We start from the raw sequence: 17,131 nt of genomic DNA on the forward strand, positions 1-17,131 counted from the left end.
TAAGAAGCCTGATCGCTTCATATAGACTTTGATTGATTATTAATGCAGAATTAGAGACTTGATTTAGATTTGTTGAGCATGAACATTGAACATTGATTTGATTTTACTTGATTGAAACGGTTACATTAGCGTTTAGCACATTTATCTTCGTTAACGTTTCTTATATCATTTTAGATCATCGATTTGAACATTGATTTGATTTTACTTGATTGAAACGGTTACATTAGCGTTTAGCACATTTATCTTCGTTAACGTTTCTTATATCATTTTAGATCATCGATTTTTTTATACTGATTAAGTGTAGTGATTTTTCTACACCTCATTTGTGTGTTATGTATTTCGTCTTCTATAAAAAGGGAGATGTTACAATATGCCTATGACGCAATGTAATTTTATACTCAGACACGTGCGCTCAATTATAATAAAAATACCAGATCTTTCTTACCACGAATAAGTGAACACGCTCGATATACACAACCTAAAACAGCCTCTTTCACCAGTTCTCTTTAGAATTAACGCTATTCTTGGTGTTCACTTGACGTCATGACCGTCAGTTCACAAATACATGGCGGCTGGTCACGTGAGTTAAAACCAAGACTATACAGTTGAAATTATTACTTTACTGTTCGTATGAAACTATTTTTAGTTCATGATTGGAAAATTAGCACTATAGGTGGTTTGCAACCAATCTCTAGAGACACAATACCGCAACGTACAATTGCTGGTGGACAAACAGAAGGAGCTAATGAGCCTCCATTTTCGTTCCCAGATCCCATCGTTTCTCCCGGGGGGCGGGGTCTCCGCACGAGAAAAAGAAGATGTTATGCTTGTAAGCGCAGCCATGTTTAGCACTATTAAGGTCTCATATATGAATTCCAGAATTCCTAGAAAACTGGGACTGAAAATTTTATGTCTCCAGAACCCTGCGTTCTCTTGCCAAGGATCTGCCGGCTAAGACAAACGATGGGATCTGGGGACGAGAATCATAGCGTATGTATGTAATGTAATCCATGGGCCTTTTGTTTTCGTCCACCAACATGGTGACGATGACGTAACGTGAGAACCACCTACCGTTCCCTCTCAAACATATTAACCAGACACGATTTCAAATTTCAGCGGAAATATAAGCAATTTTCGAGGCAATTTACGTTCAACCGATCAAAGCTCAGTATGATTTTCCAGGTGAATTTTATGGTTTTATGACCAGCAACAAGGAGAAGATTCAGTTTTGATTTCAAAACACAGTCATTGCCTCAGTCAATATGACTGAGGCAATGTCCATGGTTAAATTATCTTCGCAGCTATTTTAGGTGTTTATGATGAGCACATCTCAAAGACAACACCGGAATCACGCTTAATTTTAAAAAATCACCAAAAAAATAACAGAGGCAATTGCCTCGGTTTGCCTCATACTGACAACGGCGCTGACAGTTAACGACGGAGTAATTCATTTGTCAATTGAAACCACGCCCCCCCCCCCCCAAACCCCTGGGACGTAGCGGTGGATGTAACATTTGCAGTGTTACAGTGAAACTTCTTTTTAGCGGCCACCCTCGGGGTAACGGCTAGTGACCGCTTAATGGAGGTTGGCCGCTTAAACAGAAAAAAAAAAAGGTTCTTCAGAACTTAGCACAATCTTTTTAGTAGAAACGTCACCTTATTCTAAAACAAACACCTTTAGAGTTTGTGACAACTTTCGCACAAGAGACAGCTCTAATATACAAAATTACAGTACTGTCAGAACGAACAAATACTCCTCAAAATGTTGAGATGAGGCTCTCTCAACTTAACATGAACAATCTAAACTATATGGCGTAAACTAAGTTGATTCATAGCCGGAAAAGGAGGCAAAATCTTTTGTTACTGGGTTGAAGAAAAAAAAAAATTACAAGGAATCCTGTCGCTAAAAACCAAACTAAGTGAATTAAACTCTTGGTGACCGCTTAAGAGAGGTGAAAACAATAGGAGAACTCTCATCGTGACAGCCAAAACGTGGCCGTGGGCGCTTCATAATTGAGGTTTATAGGGGTGGCCGCTTAATAGAGGTTTGATTTACAATATTATTCACAAATTATTTCGGGACTTTGATAACTGTCCTCCTAATAGAGAGTGGCCGCTAAATGGGGGCTCCACTGTATTAGGATTTGTATGGGAATCCCGATAAAAGGCTTACGAACATGATCATATGAAAAGAAATTCAAATAAAAAGCCTAACCTTATTGCCATTGTAAGTAGCTGACAACAGCCCGAGACAACAGGCCCCCCGAGTTACTCTGGACGAGATCTTTTTCCACTCATTTATTTAGACAATTCTATCAACCGTTTACATGAGGTGGGCGAGACAACTCGTGAGGGCGAGACAACTTGGGGAACCCTGGCAGGCGAGATAACTTTTTCGCATGTAAACAGTTTGGCTCGACTACCCGAGACGAGACAGCAAAATCTTAAATGCGCACGCATAAAATAAAAATCAAAGAATCGACAATTTGGGGGTTAAGCATGTTGCGTTTGTTTTCGAATGAAAAGGTTTTTTCCGCAAAAATTCTCACCGCTGTCAACGGAAACTCTCGATTCAAAAACAGCCTATTATTTAAACTACGTATTACTGGCCATTAAGATTGTCAGTCCACTTTCTGAAAGGAAAAAAGCAACTATACTTAATAAAAAAGAACTAGAAAGAAAGAAGGGCAAAGGATGATACTTATTTTTTTGAGGAGTTGTCTCAAAATATATGCTTAATTAAGTACGGTCACTTTTTTCTCGGTCATGCAATTCTCATATAGACGCTGGGTGTGCCTAGGGAAGGAGGGCTGTCTCAGATAACCGAGACCATATAGACAGGCCCTTATTCTACATTCATAGAATTTGCTCGTTTTCAAGTTTACCTTAAACGGGTGTTGAATCCAACAAACATAATCTTCTTCCTGTTACAAAGTAAACACAAACTGACCTCTATAGTTTTTACTTTCCAGATCAAATATCAGAATATGTCACACACAAGGTTCCTTAGTTCCACAAAACGCAGCTTTATTATCGGTGACAAAATGAAATAAAAAACGAGACATAAACGCTTTTACATATTGTAATAGAGATCCCGTATCCAAATGTTCGCCTAGCCTGTGACTGTTTAGTGCTGTCAGCACGAGCGGAAGACATCCGAGGGTGAATTCGCTTTTAGTGATTTCTCATAATGTAGTCCAAGAAATTTTTTCTCTACTTTCAGAAATGATAATACATTAATTCTGATCATTCTAGCCGTTAAACACCCTCTGGTCTTCAAGGAATAACAATTCAATAATTGCGGTACTTCTCGCTGCCACTCCAAGAGAAGATGGTTCAACAACGATTTCTATTCCGTTTCCACACGATAATATGTTGCGAAGAGCAAGTCATATATAAATAATCATAGAAAATGAAATTCTAAGAAACATAGCTTACTTTTCTGCGGAAAATAGCATTATATTTCCCATTTTATGTCCGATGGAAAAATATTGCTTTAACCGAGTTCTGGGGCACCGAAAATGGTGACTAAAGTGTTGTGGGCGCGCAATTTGAAGTGGGTGACTAGAGTCCTCATATTGGCAAAACGTATTATCTTCATTACGTACTGATTTCTCCGACCAATTTTGTTTCCAAATCGGGATGGCGACTGAAATATTAACATATATTATCACAGGCACCGAACAATTTGTTTCGGTAGAAAGTCTGTTCAAAATGTCAAGAAAATTTGGTTTCATTGTGAAGAATGACTCGAGTTTTCGTTGGAAAAATTTCAGCTCAAATGCTAGTGAAATTTTTTCTCTTCTTTGCTGGGCAAGTAAGTCTTTTGAAGTCCTAAATACATGTAGCTCATCTAGAACTCCGTTCTAAAATGATACGAGATTTCCGAAGGTTGTGTAATACAAGGAAGATTCAAAGGTACCTGGGAATCCAAACAGATTAGTCTGTGCTATGTTAAACAAATTTGCTTTTAAAAGGAAATAAAACGATCAGAAAGCACAGAAAACCAATTTCAACTAATTTTACTGACTTTTGTCTGCTTTAGGAGAGGACAAAGTCTATTTTACTAATCAACTGGTTGACAAGGGCGGCGACTTTCTTTGCATAAAGTTTAAAACTGATTGTTGTTGGCGTCAGTAACCCAAGTCCTTTCGAGGAACAGTTGTCACTTTCACTTTCAACTTTGTGACGTCTTTTAACGATCTGTTCATGGCAATTTGCATCGCTGGGACTCGAAAAAAGGTCTATATTTTTAAAGTTCTATCCATTCAACGGAATCGTCAGTTTGAACTGTAGTGCATAAACACTAGACTCTTCTCTTCGTTGACAATCGAATCACATCACTTCGCTTCAGGTCCAAGTTCCCTCGTAGTTGAATGGATATGAAAAAAGGACATTACGGTTTTTTTTTAATGAAATCGACTAAACATACTCATTCGAGAAAGGATAGAAGGCCTTGCGTCCCGCATCATTGTGTATTATTAACTCAATCCCTAATCCGGTGCTTGCATTTCCTTTATTGATTTTGCTCGATGAATAGATTAGCCACACAATGCGAGCAATACTCTTATTCTCGTGCATGTACATAATAATTCGGGGCCCCTGCATAATAACTTACAGCTTATTTGTTTCGGTCTGCCCCTGATAAGTGTGTCATGTCTAGCTCTGGAAATTGACGAACAAAATATTATACCGCCTTAAAGATTCTATCACAGGTATGTTTTTTTCCTGATCTCAGAATAGGAAAAAAAATACCCTGCAACGGCTAAAACCATAAAAAAAAAAAAACGAAAAAAAGATGGGGGAATGATTCAAAACGTCGTTTAGTTTGGGTCTTGAAAGATCGACGCGACCGATCGCATGACAACATCCATATTTTTGTCCACGCAAGGCCACACAATAGTCAAACATTACCACTACCTCTGATTAAAGCACTCAGTTAAATATTAGGGAGTTTAAGAAACGACGACGGCTACGGCAACGACAACGCCAAAAAGCAGTAACATTATTGGTTAAAAGAACCAAAATGATCGTGCTGCACGTGCGGCACGCATTTTTTAACAATTCTCTCGCGTACTCGTTAAAACTACTACGTGAAATGACCAAATTTAAGGCTTTGACGACAACGTGGACAAACTACAGTGAATCTTTCAGTCTCACTCTTTACTTCAAATCCGTCCGTACCAATCCAGTTATAGCACACTTCACCTATATTGAATAATATAAACAAGATGGAATAATCATGAAGTACTTAGAATAGCTCAAACTTATATTTTGAAGTGACATTTTGGTCACCGTACCCGTCGTGGTTTCTTAAACTCCCTATTGAACACTGGCTAAAGGAACAGAAATTAAGCATATTGCGAAACGGATGTGTGGAGTTTGCAGAGTTCGGAGAGTAGTTAACCGTTTGTATTCTTTGATCAGGGGAATAGAGGGCACGTAAAATAATATACTGACACATTTCAGGTTGTATCTGTATTTTTAACTTCTCAAAACACTTAGCTGACACCAAATGCTTGTGCTTGAAAACGGTTAAGCGATGCAAATATGCAAACAATAAGAGAATCGGAGTTTTATTCCGTTTCGACTAAACACCGGCAACGCTTCCCCATTTTCTTATGCTATTGTTAGCAGAATTCCAAAGGCTCTTTCACTTTGTATGCAGTAAGCACTTAGATGTCAGCATGAATCAACTGAGACATGCTGTAACATCATTTTATGTTGTTTTTAGCTTCCTCATTCCAGTGCTGAAACGAAGCTTGCGCAAAGTAGTGACGCCCGCTTTGAACCGACCCAGTCATAGAGCCAATAGGAATTTCTGAACCTAATCTCGAAATATGATTGGCAATTTTATTTGTTGTTTTACAGAACATTGTGTTCAAAAGGACCGAATCATTCCGTTCCATTAACTCACGAACCGACACTAGAGGACTTCAGAAGCCGAGACGCAAGCTCCAATTTAGGCGATTTGGGTTATCTGCACTACAAGGTATTTGAAAATAAGATCTTTCTCAAATTGGTATTCCACATTGAGCTTTTTTTCCAGGGTTACAAATCTTCAAATTCCGCAATGGATTTAACCACTGGGGTCAACTATCAACGTTTTTTTTCTTCTCTTCCCCGGATAAGCCCTTATATCAATAAACCAAACTTACAAGACATTTCTTATCACAAATCAATGATGTCGTGGGAAACCCCAATAAGATTTCATTCTTCTCTCCAGTAATGTCATTTTGGGCACCCGCTATCTCTAGATTTAGTAATGATAAGAAAAATATATCAGGGGATCCTAAATTTGTCGAGTATTGCCTTTTTCCCTATCTTCCGGGTCAAATCGTTTCAGCGAATTCAGCAGTTTTATTTTCCTAAAATATCTTTCCATTTACTTATTTACCGCACTTGTCAACAAAAGCTCGAAAACTTGAATAAACCCCACCTTTAAGGCCTCGTCCACACTATGCCGGATAAATTTGAAAACGCAACTTTAAAGGGGGACTCTGACGAAAAAACACGATTTTTTAAAAAGTCTCAAATCCTCGAAGAAACGCCGCCAAAATGTTGCATACGATTTTCAAATAATGAATTTAACTTACTTTCACCAACATTTCAATGTTATTACGTCGAAATACTTGTTTTTCATAGCATCCGCCATTATTGGTATGTCGCCTGCATACTTATTCGAGAAAGCCTAGAGCGAGGACTTATGGCGTCACGTATTCAACATATCGCTCGCTGCTATTGAGTAAACAATGGAAAACATGTCAGAAAGCGAAGCTTCGTCTTTTATCGATCATGATTTATCGACTTCGGAATTATCGTTTGACTTTGAAAAAATATTCTGAGTCACTTACCTGTGATTATGAAGATTTAGACTCGTGGCTACTGAGGAAAAAGCAGCCGCATATCGACAGGAAATAGCTTAAGCGGAAGAACACATACAGCAACACGTACATTTGCACCTAGAAAAAAATAACGAGAAATTTGCATTTTTACAAATGAAGGGACAACAGTAAACAGACAAAATCATGACTCCAACATGACATCTAACATCAGTTAATTCAAACAATCTCTAGCATTCCTCCTCTTCTTCCGCTTAAGCTCTTTCCTGTCGATATGCGGAACTGGATGTAATGAGCACAAGTATACTGACTGTAAATCGGGTCTTTTTAAAAGAGATCTTTTGATGACGGTGTGGGGGAAATCACCGAGGAAAATCACGCGTGGCAGAGTAGGAAAGCGACATATTTTCTTGAGTCCGGGAAGGGACACATTGGCTGGAAGCGAGTGCCAACCACGGGGCCGGGTTACTCTAGGAAAAAAATTGTCATGAAATTCCAATTTTCAAAAAAAAAAAAAAAAAAAAAAAAAAGACAGCAAACCCACTTAATTAAATCGGCTTGCCCTGACCCCGGAGGCAAGACACCGACTCCTCTGAAGTTTGGTAGCAGAGTTTGACAAAAATATGTAAGGTTCTCGCTCGTCGGTTGCACTCGTCAAGGCATTTGCTGTTGACCACCTTACTTGCAAAGCACTTGAATAAAAACTTCGCTATCGTTGCCGTGGAAAATACTGCGAGCTTTCTTTAATTCGTGGTTGTAGTTTGGTTGAAGAACCCCTCTTAAAAACAGTTATTAATTATGAAATCGGAGAAGAAAACAACGTGAGATAATCGATTTAGCGATCGTTTCTGCTAAAACGGAAGTTCTATTATTGTTTTCAAAGCAAGCACAAAAAGCGGAAAGAACGGACGTCACAATGACCGACCTTTTAACAGTACTTCGCACATTCTTTACTAATTGTTAAGGAAACAATCGTATTTCTCCTCACAAAGATCACAAGATGTTACCTGCGAGCAAAAGGTTTCGACATCTAATAAACAGCTTACTGAACCACAAAGAATGCACGCCGTTTATAATATAACAAAGAATAAAAATACAACTTTGGAATGTTGGGTGCCCCGTGCGGTCTTTCTGAACTGAATTAGTGACAAACAAGTGTGAGAATTTATCTTAACTTCCACTTTAAATGAGTCGTGTCTCACCATGTAGTTAATTGTGATGAGAATCACCATGTTTCGGCTGCATTCTGCACACTGCTTGTCTTCATCAGACGACGAGATCGGATGACTGTAAGGCACGAAGCTCCGCTGTGATTGGTTAATTTTTAACAGCTGTGATTCGCTGTTCCAGTCAGATGGTCAGCTCTTTTCACAATGTGTTATTCCACCCTTTGATCATCACCTTTTGTATAAACCTTCCACTGAATTACTTTCATTAAACTCTGTTTAAAAAACCGCCACCAAACACGCAAAACATCCGAAGGTCGCATGACTAAGTTTTCATTTCAAGCAACCGTAAGATAACTTCTTAACCGTAACCGCCACACAACGACTGTTTGACCGCAAAATGATATCACAATTGGCTAAAAGTATCAAACCTCCAGATTAAAATGGACCATCTCGATTGGTTTTTAATGTAGCGAATAAATTACAACTGAATGGATTCCTTTCTTAAGTTTCTAAAGCAAACTATTTTGATTTATTTTTACCCTGGAAGAACAGACGGACAACAATATACTTACAGTTTGTATATACTTAGCCACATCAGCCAATTGTTTGGTGCACTTAAAATTTAAAGGAAGCAAAATGATTCTAATCTTTTACATTCAGGCGTTTGTAATTATAAGACGGCTTGCTTTGACTGGACGGAAAGACACCCTGAGTGTTTTGCAAAGGTTACGGTGAATGACGTGATGTGATCGAGCAAAGAAAACACTCGTCGATGCATCTGCGAATCTCTCAACTAACTGTATTCATCTCATCGTAATTTGAAATGAGAGACAAATTGATTTGACCCTTTTTGGAATGTTGGATAAATGTTATGATATTTTAATCTTACCTTATCAATGCTGTACCCTGTTAACTAAATTACTGTAATTATCATGCTTTCGAAAGATGCGCTTTGAGCAAACGTGGTCACTTCGACCGTTGGATAACAAACTGAGCCCTAGCCCCCTTGGTCTCCCGACATGAATTCATTGACTCAGTCGTCCAATCACACTAACGCCTCCCTTGTGTTGACAAACTTCATTGAAAGACGGGTTTAACAGCCAAGAGGCCGACAGCGACAATGAAAGTAGTAGTGTACAAACTAAAGAGACAATCTCAATACTTAAGACGTAATTCATGGTAATTTTGCGCCCTCATGCCGGTTTTATTGCTTTCTTCAAAGAACGAATTATAGGATTTACGATCTTTAAGCACGCGACGGCGAGATAATACCGCAACTTTAATATTGTGTTTGGCAAAGCGCACAATGATAGGTCTAGGTGTTACAGTAGATTTCTTACCCACTCGGTGAGACCTACTAATATCATTTGAGGCAACTTCAAGATCAAGTTCAGATTTAAAGAAATTAATGGCTAGGTTATCAATGTTTTCGTCGGCTCTTTCGGCAATGCCATAAATTCCGACATTCGTTCTTTTTGTGTATTGTTCCAAGTCATCAACTAGTTGGGAAAGTCTGTCATTATCTTCTTCGAGATGAGCTATCTTTTTCACGAGTTCCGATAGCTATTGATTCAGAGTGGTAAACTTGGAATGATTTGAAATTATAAACTCGTTCAACTTTTTTTCGATATCCGATGAGAGATGTAATCATCGACAATTTTGATGACGTGGGATTGCTTGATACTCGTAACAATGTTCGGCAACGATGATTTACCCCATTCGTTGCTCGTTGTTCTGTGCTCAGTCCCCCAGACTATGGCAAACTTGCATTGGGGCAAAGCCACGTTATTTGCTGTGTCATAGGTCGTGTTCTATTGGGATCAACCGTTTCAACCGCAACCGGTTTCGGTTGAAGCGGTTGAGGTTTCCCAATAGAACACTTTTCCAACCGTTTTCGGTTGAAACGCGGTAACTCCTGGGAATAGTTATTACCAGACCTCTCAGCGTTGACAAATTGAGGCCTGAAAGCAACACGGCAGTAGTCCGCGGCCGACTTTAAATGGCCCGCGTAAACGACAGCGGTTGCTGTCAATGCTTTTTCAACCGTTTCAACCTAGTTTGATGCCGGTTGAAAAAGTTGATCAACCAAACCAACCGAAAGCGGTTTTTTCCCTATAGAACACCAAAAAACCCAACCAACTCAACCAACTACAATCGGTTGATCCCAATAGAACACGACCAAAGTATCCAAGGGCATTTGGAATTGGCGGGGTCGAAATTGCACCAAAAACAAGTATAGCTTGTGCAAATACAGACAAAGCTCTCTAAGCGGCCGTCACTTTCGTAAGAATAAATAAAAATGCTAGCTTATAAATTAATCCATCTGGAACGTAGATGCAGGTTTTTTGGAAAGCCGGGATACAACGTCACTTACCCTCCCATAACGACACCATGTCTTTGTGGGACTGAGCACGAAATTCAACGATCCCAGGTTCCTCTGGGAAATATGGTGCGTAAGACTACAAGATAGTGCGAGCGGCGATCGAGGTGAGCCTGTTATTAAATGTCCTGTTCAGTTACTGCTAAGACAATCTATATTCATATATTTTATTTCCAACAATCTACATTTTTCGGGACAAAATCAAAAAACTTTAAGTAAGATCGATTTAGAAATCGTATTAAGAATAAAAACTAACAACAATATCCGACGTTTCGGAGTCAGATATGACCCCATTACAGTTTAACCTTGATAATGGGGTCATGTCTGACTCCGAAACGTCGGATATTGTTGTTAGTTTTTATTCTTAAAATCAAAAAAAAAAAAAAAAAAAAAATTAAGAAAGAAGAAAACTGGCTTGACTCGTGGTTGACTCGGGAGTTCAGGTTGACTTGGTCTCGCGGATGGCTCGTGTAACGTTGCATCTTACGTTTAATAGTCAAAAATCTTGCGTTAGTGAACCCTCTATTTTTTCTTGAGTTCGTCGAGATCGCAAGAAAAAGTATTTACCGCAGGGGATTTGAATAAGCTCATTGATTGCAGTATAATTTTGTACTCACAAAATACGCATGTTATGCAATATATTCCAGTTTTCCTGACAAACAGGCTCGTTGTGTGCATCTTTGTGTTTCTTGGTAATTTACAAGTTGCTTGGAAAAACACGATCCTCGCTTTTATTGCTTTACTTTATTGCTTTTAGGAAGGTCAAGATGAGTCGAAGAGTCGCTTTCACTTGGCTTTTGCTTTATTTTTTTGCTGTCAGTTTACCCTTGACAGAAGGCCAGTTTCCTAAAGTTTGCGTCACCCTCGACAGCTTGAAGAGCAAAGAGTGCTGTCCGATCCCAAAGGGCTTCAGTGCGCCTTGTGGTAGCGATGGCAACAGAGGCACGTGCCAGGAGTTGATGATTCGTGAATGGAATTTTACCTACAGTCATTACCAGGCATTCCAGTTGGAGGACGATCGTCACGACTGGCCAAATGCCCTCTACCACAAAACCTGCAAATGCCAATCAAACTTCGCTGGTTATGACTGCAGCAAGTGCAAGTTTGGTTACTATGGTAACAACTGCAAACAAAAGAAGATCCTGACGAGGAAGAATTTTGTCAGATTGTCAGCCGAGGAGAAGGATCGCTACATGAGATACATCAACATGTCCAGGTACTCTGAAAGTGATTATGTGGTGACTTCGACTCCTTACAAAGTGATCAACAGAACCGTGCAAGCTGGTGGAGACCCTGCGTCCTTGTTTTACAACGTCACCAACTATGACCTGTTCGTGTGGATACATTATTACGCACGATATGGTTCAACTTATCCAAACAACAAAACGCACGCAGTCATTGACTTTGGGCATGGGGGCCAGGGGTTTCTTTCGTGGCATCGACTATACATGCTTGAGTGGGAGAGAACCGTGCAGGAAGTTGCCGGTGATGACAATTTTTCTCTTCCTTTCTGGGATTGGACTTCACATAAAGATGAGCGTGACCCTACTATTTTCTCTGAAGATTTACTTGGCGTGTCACAACAAGAAGACGGCGTGGTGCAAGGCAAATATTTTAAAGATTGGTACGCCATTTGCACTGAACTGACACTGTGTAATCCTACAGTTCGGCGGCCCAGGCTGGAGCGTTCGACGAAGAAAGAAAACGAAATAAAAAACAAGACCCTAGGATACACGATGACGTTTCCAAGCAAAGAAGAAGTCAATTTTGCTCTCCGGTTTGAAACCTTCGGGCTACCGCCTTACAGCAAAGTGTCGAGCTGCAATTTCGTAAACATCCTTGAAGGCTTCGCCAGTACCAAGACTGGATATAGCTTGCCCACCCGCTACACCATGCACAACCTGGTTCACGTCATTGTCGGGGGAGCCATGTCAGAAGTACGCTCAGCATCTAATGATCCAATTTTTTTACTGCACCATTGTTTCGTGGATCGCATCTTTGAAAAGTGGCTTCGCAAGTATAACAAAGACGCCTCTGTTCTTTCTCTCCTCGACGCACCCATTGGTCACAACAGGAACGACGTCATTGTGCCATTGTTCCCATTGCACACCCATGAGCAGATGTTCAAGAAGTCTTTTGAGTTCGGTTATGAATATGAGGATGTTGACGAAAATGGTAAGTACTTTGTGGAGGCCCGGTGGCCTCATCATTAGTGTGGTCGCACTTAGGTACTGTGATCAAGGAGGCAGTGCTCTCAAGGCGAAGTCCTTACACTTCGATCGGGTTGACCCTTGAGATGACATATTTTTCAAACAGCGGCTACAAACATAACGATAAAGCGCATTTTACTTTTGACTTGACTTTTCGTATGCTACAACATACATCTTCAGAAGTGACGGTTGAAAAAATTCAAATATGATATATATAAAATTAGGAAGACTGGTAACTAGAGAGAATAAGACAAAAATAGTAAGATAAAGAGATAGCAGTAAAAACTGACCGTTTAGCAAAACTAAAGTTTTTCACTACCAACGTTTTCCCTTAAGGCTGGTTTAAGGTCACGCATTAATAAAGTTTCCTTTATTTTACAATGCAAATCAGAGCTACCATTTGCTAAAACTTGAAAATGATCCCATTTTATGTTGTGACCTGTTTTTACTGCGTAATCTGCAATCGCGGAAGTTTGACTGATCCTTTTGAGTGCTTTGAAATGATCTTTTTTACGGCCACGTAAGCGGCGTTTCGTTTTGCCAATGTAAAACTCATTGCAGTCCCAACAAGATGCCTTATAAACAACTTTGGATTTTTGTGATTTGCACAAACGATCTTTATAAGGAAAAAAAAGACATGATTCGACATGTGTTAATTTCATGCTGGGGATAACCCTGGGATGAGCTAGCACACCGTGCACCGGTGGCTCAGTTGGTTGAGCAAGAGCTGTCACGCGGGAGGTCGGGAGTTCAACTGCGGCCAGACCAACACTCAGGATCTTTAAAGAGGGTCTGAATTGGGGAGTCCACATGTCGGTTGTCGGTTAAAATTTTATTACTTTGTTGGTTGTCGCTAGTCGGTAATTTTTCCCTCGTTTTGTCGGTAGTCAGTAATATTTTCTAGCCCTTTGTCGCTAGTCGGTTAACCCCATTCACACCCTCTTTAAATAACTGAGGACAAAGTGCTACCTTAAATTGTAATAGACCTTTTCGGCTTGTACATTTTGTTTTCCCAATACAGATCATGTGATAATACTCAGGAGGCTTGGTCCTTTGTTTTGTTCATTAAAAAGAGTGCATGCAGGCATATTCATGATTGCATGCCCTCATTTTAATGAACAAAACAAAAGACCAAACCTCCTGAGTATTATCACATGATCTGTATTGGGAAAACAAAATGTACAAGCCGAAAAGGTCTATTACATCGGCAAATGGTTAGACTCTCTAGTCTTCTCAGATAAGGACGATAAGCCGGAGGTCCCGTCTCACAACCCTTAAATGTTTATAATCCTGTGGGACGTAAAAGAACCCCCGCATTTGTCGCAAAGAGTGGGGCATGTAGTTCCCGGTGTTGTGGTCTGTCTTCTGTGATGTATCATGGTTGCGAGGGTAAATAAAGATCTCCATTTAAACCAGCTATGCTGAACTGGAATTTCTGTATGAATAATGCATATAAATAAATAAATAAATAAATAAATAAATAAATAAATAGATAAATAAATAGATAAATAAATAGATAAATAAATAAATAAATAAGTAAGCATACTGTGACAAATCCAAGGGGTACAGTAAACACCCGCATATAAGAACACTTGTTTCAGGTTTAAGGCTGATCGTTTTCTTATTTGAAGGGTACTGAGTGAGAAATCAGCCTGAAAGTGTTCTTAGAATGTTCTCAAAATTGGTTTCAGAAATACTTCAAAATATCTATTACCAGAGGTTTAATTAACATTCAATGCTGTTTTGTAATAGTTTCATAGTTTGTAATGGTCCTGAATACCATAGTACTTTGATATAAGTTACTGTACTGTATTGTTTTCTTATCCTAATACCCTTTTCCTTTGTATTGAGAACAAGTTTTATTTATCAGGCTGAATTTGTTCTTATTTATGTGGTGCTTTATTGGCCAAATTTCAGCCTGATGTTCTTAATCCACTTGTTCTTATATGCGGGTGTTTACTGTAGTAGAAATACTGACTCAGATTGCTTCATGCTACAGAAAGCTGAGATAAGCGTAGGCCTGATGGACCCCTTAGCTCATATGCAGACTTTACCCTTTTACTTTAATTAAAGCGTTATCGAACATAACATAGCTAGCAGAAAACTGCGCTATCAAACGTAGTATGCATAGACGTGAATTCAATAGTGCACCTTGCCTCATGGTGTGAACAAAGGTGACTTCGCCTCGTCATTTCCATGATTCATACCTTAGCGTTCATCATCGAGTTACGATGTACTTGGTAAGTTTGAAGAGAACTCAAGAAGCTAGAGTTGCCCTCGTACTTGCTCAAAAAAATTCACAATGCCCGAATATGAGTTTTGAAATCGGATAAATCAAAAATCTTTACAAGGATTCAAAAGTTAAGACCAACGTTTCCTTTCCGTCAAGCCGCATTATTAGAAGATCTCCTTCTCTATCCTCCACCTAGGGAGATAAATAAGTACTCGAAAAAATATTATAATAATACAAAGTATTCTATGTAGTATAAGTATCCAGCATTGTATCAAAGTATACAAAAATTTGGTTTTATCAACGGAGTTGATAATGTAAATTGGCCACCGTACAGAGATTCTAAAAGCTGACGTTTCGAGCGTTAGCCTAAGGGCTAACGCTCGAAACGTCAGCTTTTTGTATACTACTTACTACTTTGTATACTACGTCAAATTTTTGTATACTACTTCCCCACCGACGCAGCACCACAGTTTCTTTAGAAACTACCCCTTCATTCATTTATTTGTATCAAAGTAGTCTTCTCTTCCTTTGTTTAATAAATAATGGTATTTTTCGCTTTAGGCAAATCCTCTGATGATGAAGAGCCTGTGGAGCCAATAGATTTGGGACAGTGCCCGGTACCTTGCCCGGTAGTTTCTGCAGTGGCAGCCATACAAACATGTTCGAATTCGTGCCCGGTAGTTTCTGCAGTGACAGGCATACAAACATGTTCGTGGTTAATGATATCCAGCCTAGCTTTGTTGCTGTCTGATTGAAGATCTGGCTAGGAGAACAGAGGAGAGAGTCGTGTACAGTAGAGTTGACCAGAGCAAAGCAAGAAAGGTTTCAACAAAGTTGAGCAGAGCAGAATAGTGTAGATCATAGCCGGCAGAGAAGGAGAGCAGAGAGATATAGTACAGGTAGAGTAGATAGAGAACAGTGAAGTGGAGCAAAGAAGGGTACAAATGAGCAGAGCTAGGCAAAGAAGAGCATAGCTGAGTAAAATAGAGACGGCATAGCAGAGAATTAATCGGAGAGAATGTATACAATATAGCAATGTATTGCAAAGATGAGAAGAGCAGAGTAGGGCAGACTAGAGCATGGTAAAGTAGAGTAGAGAAGATTAGACTGTACTGTAGCATAGAGTAGAGCAGCTAGAGTACGTAGAGCAGAGAGTAGAGAGTATAGCAGATTAGATCAGAGAGGACTGGGTATTTCAAAGATGTTCATTTTACTGTTCTAATATGAGTAGAAAACTTGAGTAACTGAAGGTCTCAAACTCCAGGTGTATTCTACAAACATTATGTAAGGAACCCCTTAAGACAACCTACAGAAAGAAACTTTTATTATCCATTTGAAACCCTGAGAGGACTTTTTATTCAAAACTTATAGCATCAGTAATCCTTTAAAAGTACTTCACTCCTTAGCTTTGTGATATACCTCTCGATAGGGATTGACTAGTCTTTTTCTTACATTACGTCAACGAATATAATAAAACATAAAACCAAACCATAAGTATACATTTTTGGCAGAAACCGTGACGGGCTCCCCGATCGCACATCAATTATAACTCATGTTGGTTGTTTGGTTGTTCTGGGAATAATAGGCCTGTGTTATTTCGGCTCTATTTTTAAAGGTGGGCCGTTCTCGCACCTGACTGATTTCCGGTATGTCTATCCCAACCAGTGCGACACCCGTATTTCAAAATCAGCCCTTTTGAAAGGAGGGTTTTTTTTGAACATCTCAACAAATGTGCAAATGATATGTGTTAATGCTCAACCGCCACAAAGTTACAAGATTTCTTGGCCTTGTTCTCTGTTCGATCAATGCCATGTTGACGCTTATACCGGTTGTTGACAGGAATGATAATTAATAGAAATGGTAAACACATTTGATGACTTTACATTGCAAATGTAAATTTCATCAGAGATTGAAAAAGGCGGAAACAGAGACTTTTTTTCAATTGCCTTGTCTCCCGACAAATGCGCGAAAAAAACATTGCTTTCGCTATTTTATCTTTTTTACAACAAATTATTTAAAGTTATGTCTAAAGCAATACATCATTTTATAGCTTATAAAAATAAGCTTTCCAGGACAAAAAACAACTCTTTACCAAAGATGTTGTTTCTTTAATAAATGTCCTCAAAAGTGTGGTTGGCACATTTTTAGGTCAATATTTTTTCTTTGCTTCAACGCACTAAGTTCGGTTGTGAGTGCGCTGAGAAGTTTTGGACAAAAGAAAAAAGTTTTGCCAGCATGTGAGCAGATACCAGACAAAATTTAGGCAAAATATAACGCAACACGAATAGTTTGAAATT

General features: G+C 39.2%; 1 protein-coding gene across 2 annotated transcripts in view; it reads left to right on the forward strand.

Moving 5' to 3' along the window:
• LOC138013201 (tyrosinase-like) overlaps positions 1 to 16,322 on the forward strand; it is a 32,207-nt gene extending 15,885 nt beyond the window's left edge. The window contains exons 2-4 of one of the 2 annotated variants that reach the window (XM_068860215.1): positions 5,872 to 5,992; positions 11,149 to 12,566; positions 15,396 to 16,322. In XM_068860215.1, the coding sequence (XP_068716316.1) occupies positions 11,159 to 12,566; positions 15,396 to 15,589 (1,602 nt within the window). In that variant the 5' untranslated portion in view covers positions 5,872 to 5,992; positions 11,149 to 11,158 and the 3' untranslated portion in view covers positions 15,590 to 16,322. The remainder of the gene's footprint in view (positions 1 to 5,871; positions 5,993 to 11,148; positions 12,567 to 15,395) is intronic. The other variant, XM_068860216.1, reaches the window with a different exon arrangement.
• Positions 16,323 to 17,131: the final 809 nt, after the last annotated feature.

This window comes from Montipora foliosa, chromosome 8 (genome assembly GCF_036669935.1).
Source record: "Montipora foliosa isolate CH-2021 chromosome 8, ASM3666993v2, whole genome shotgun sequence".
Taxonomy (NCBI): Eukaryota; Metazoa; Cnidaria; class Anthozoa; order Scleractinia; family Acroporidae; genus Montipora; species Montipora foliosa.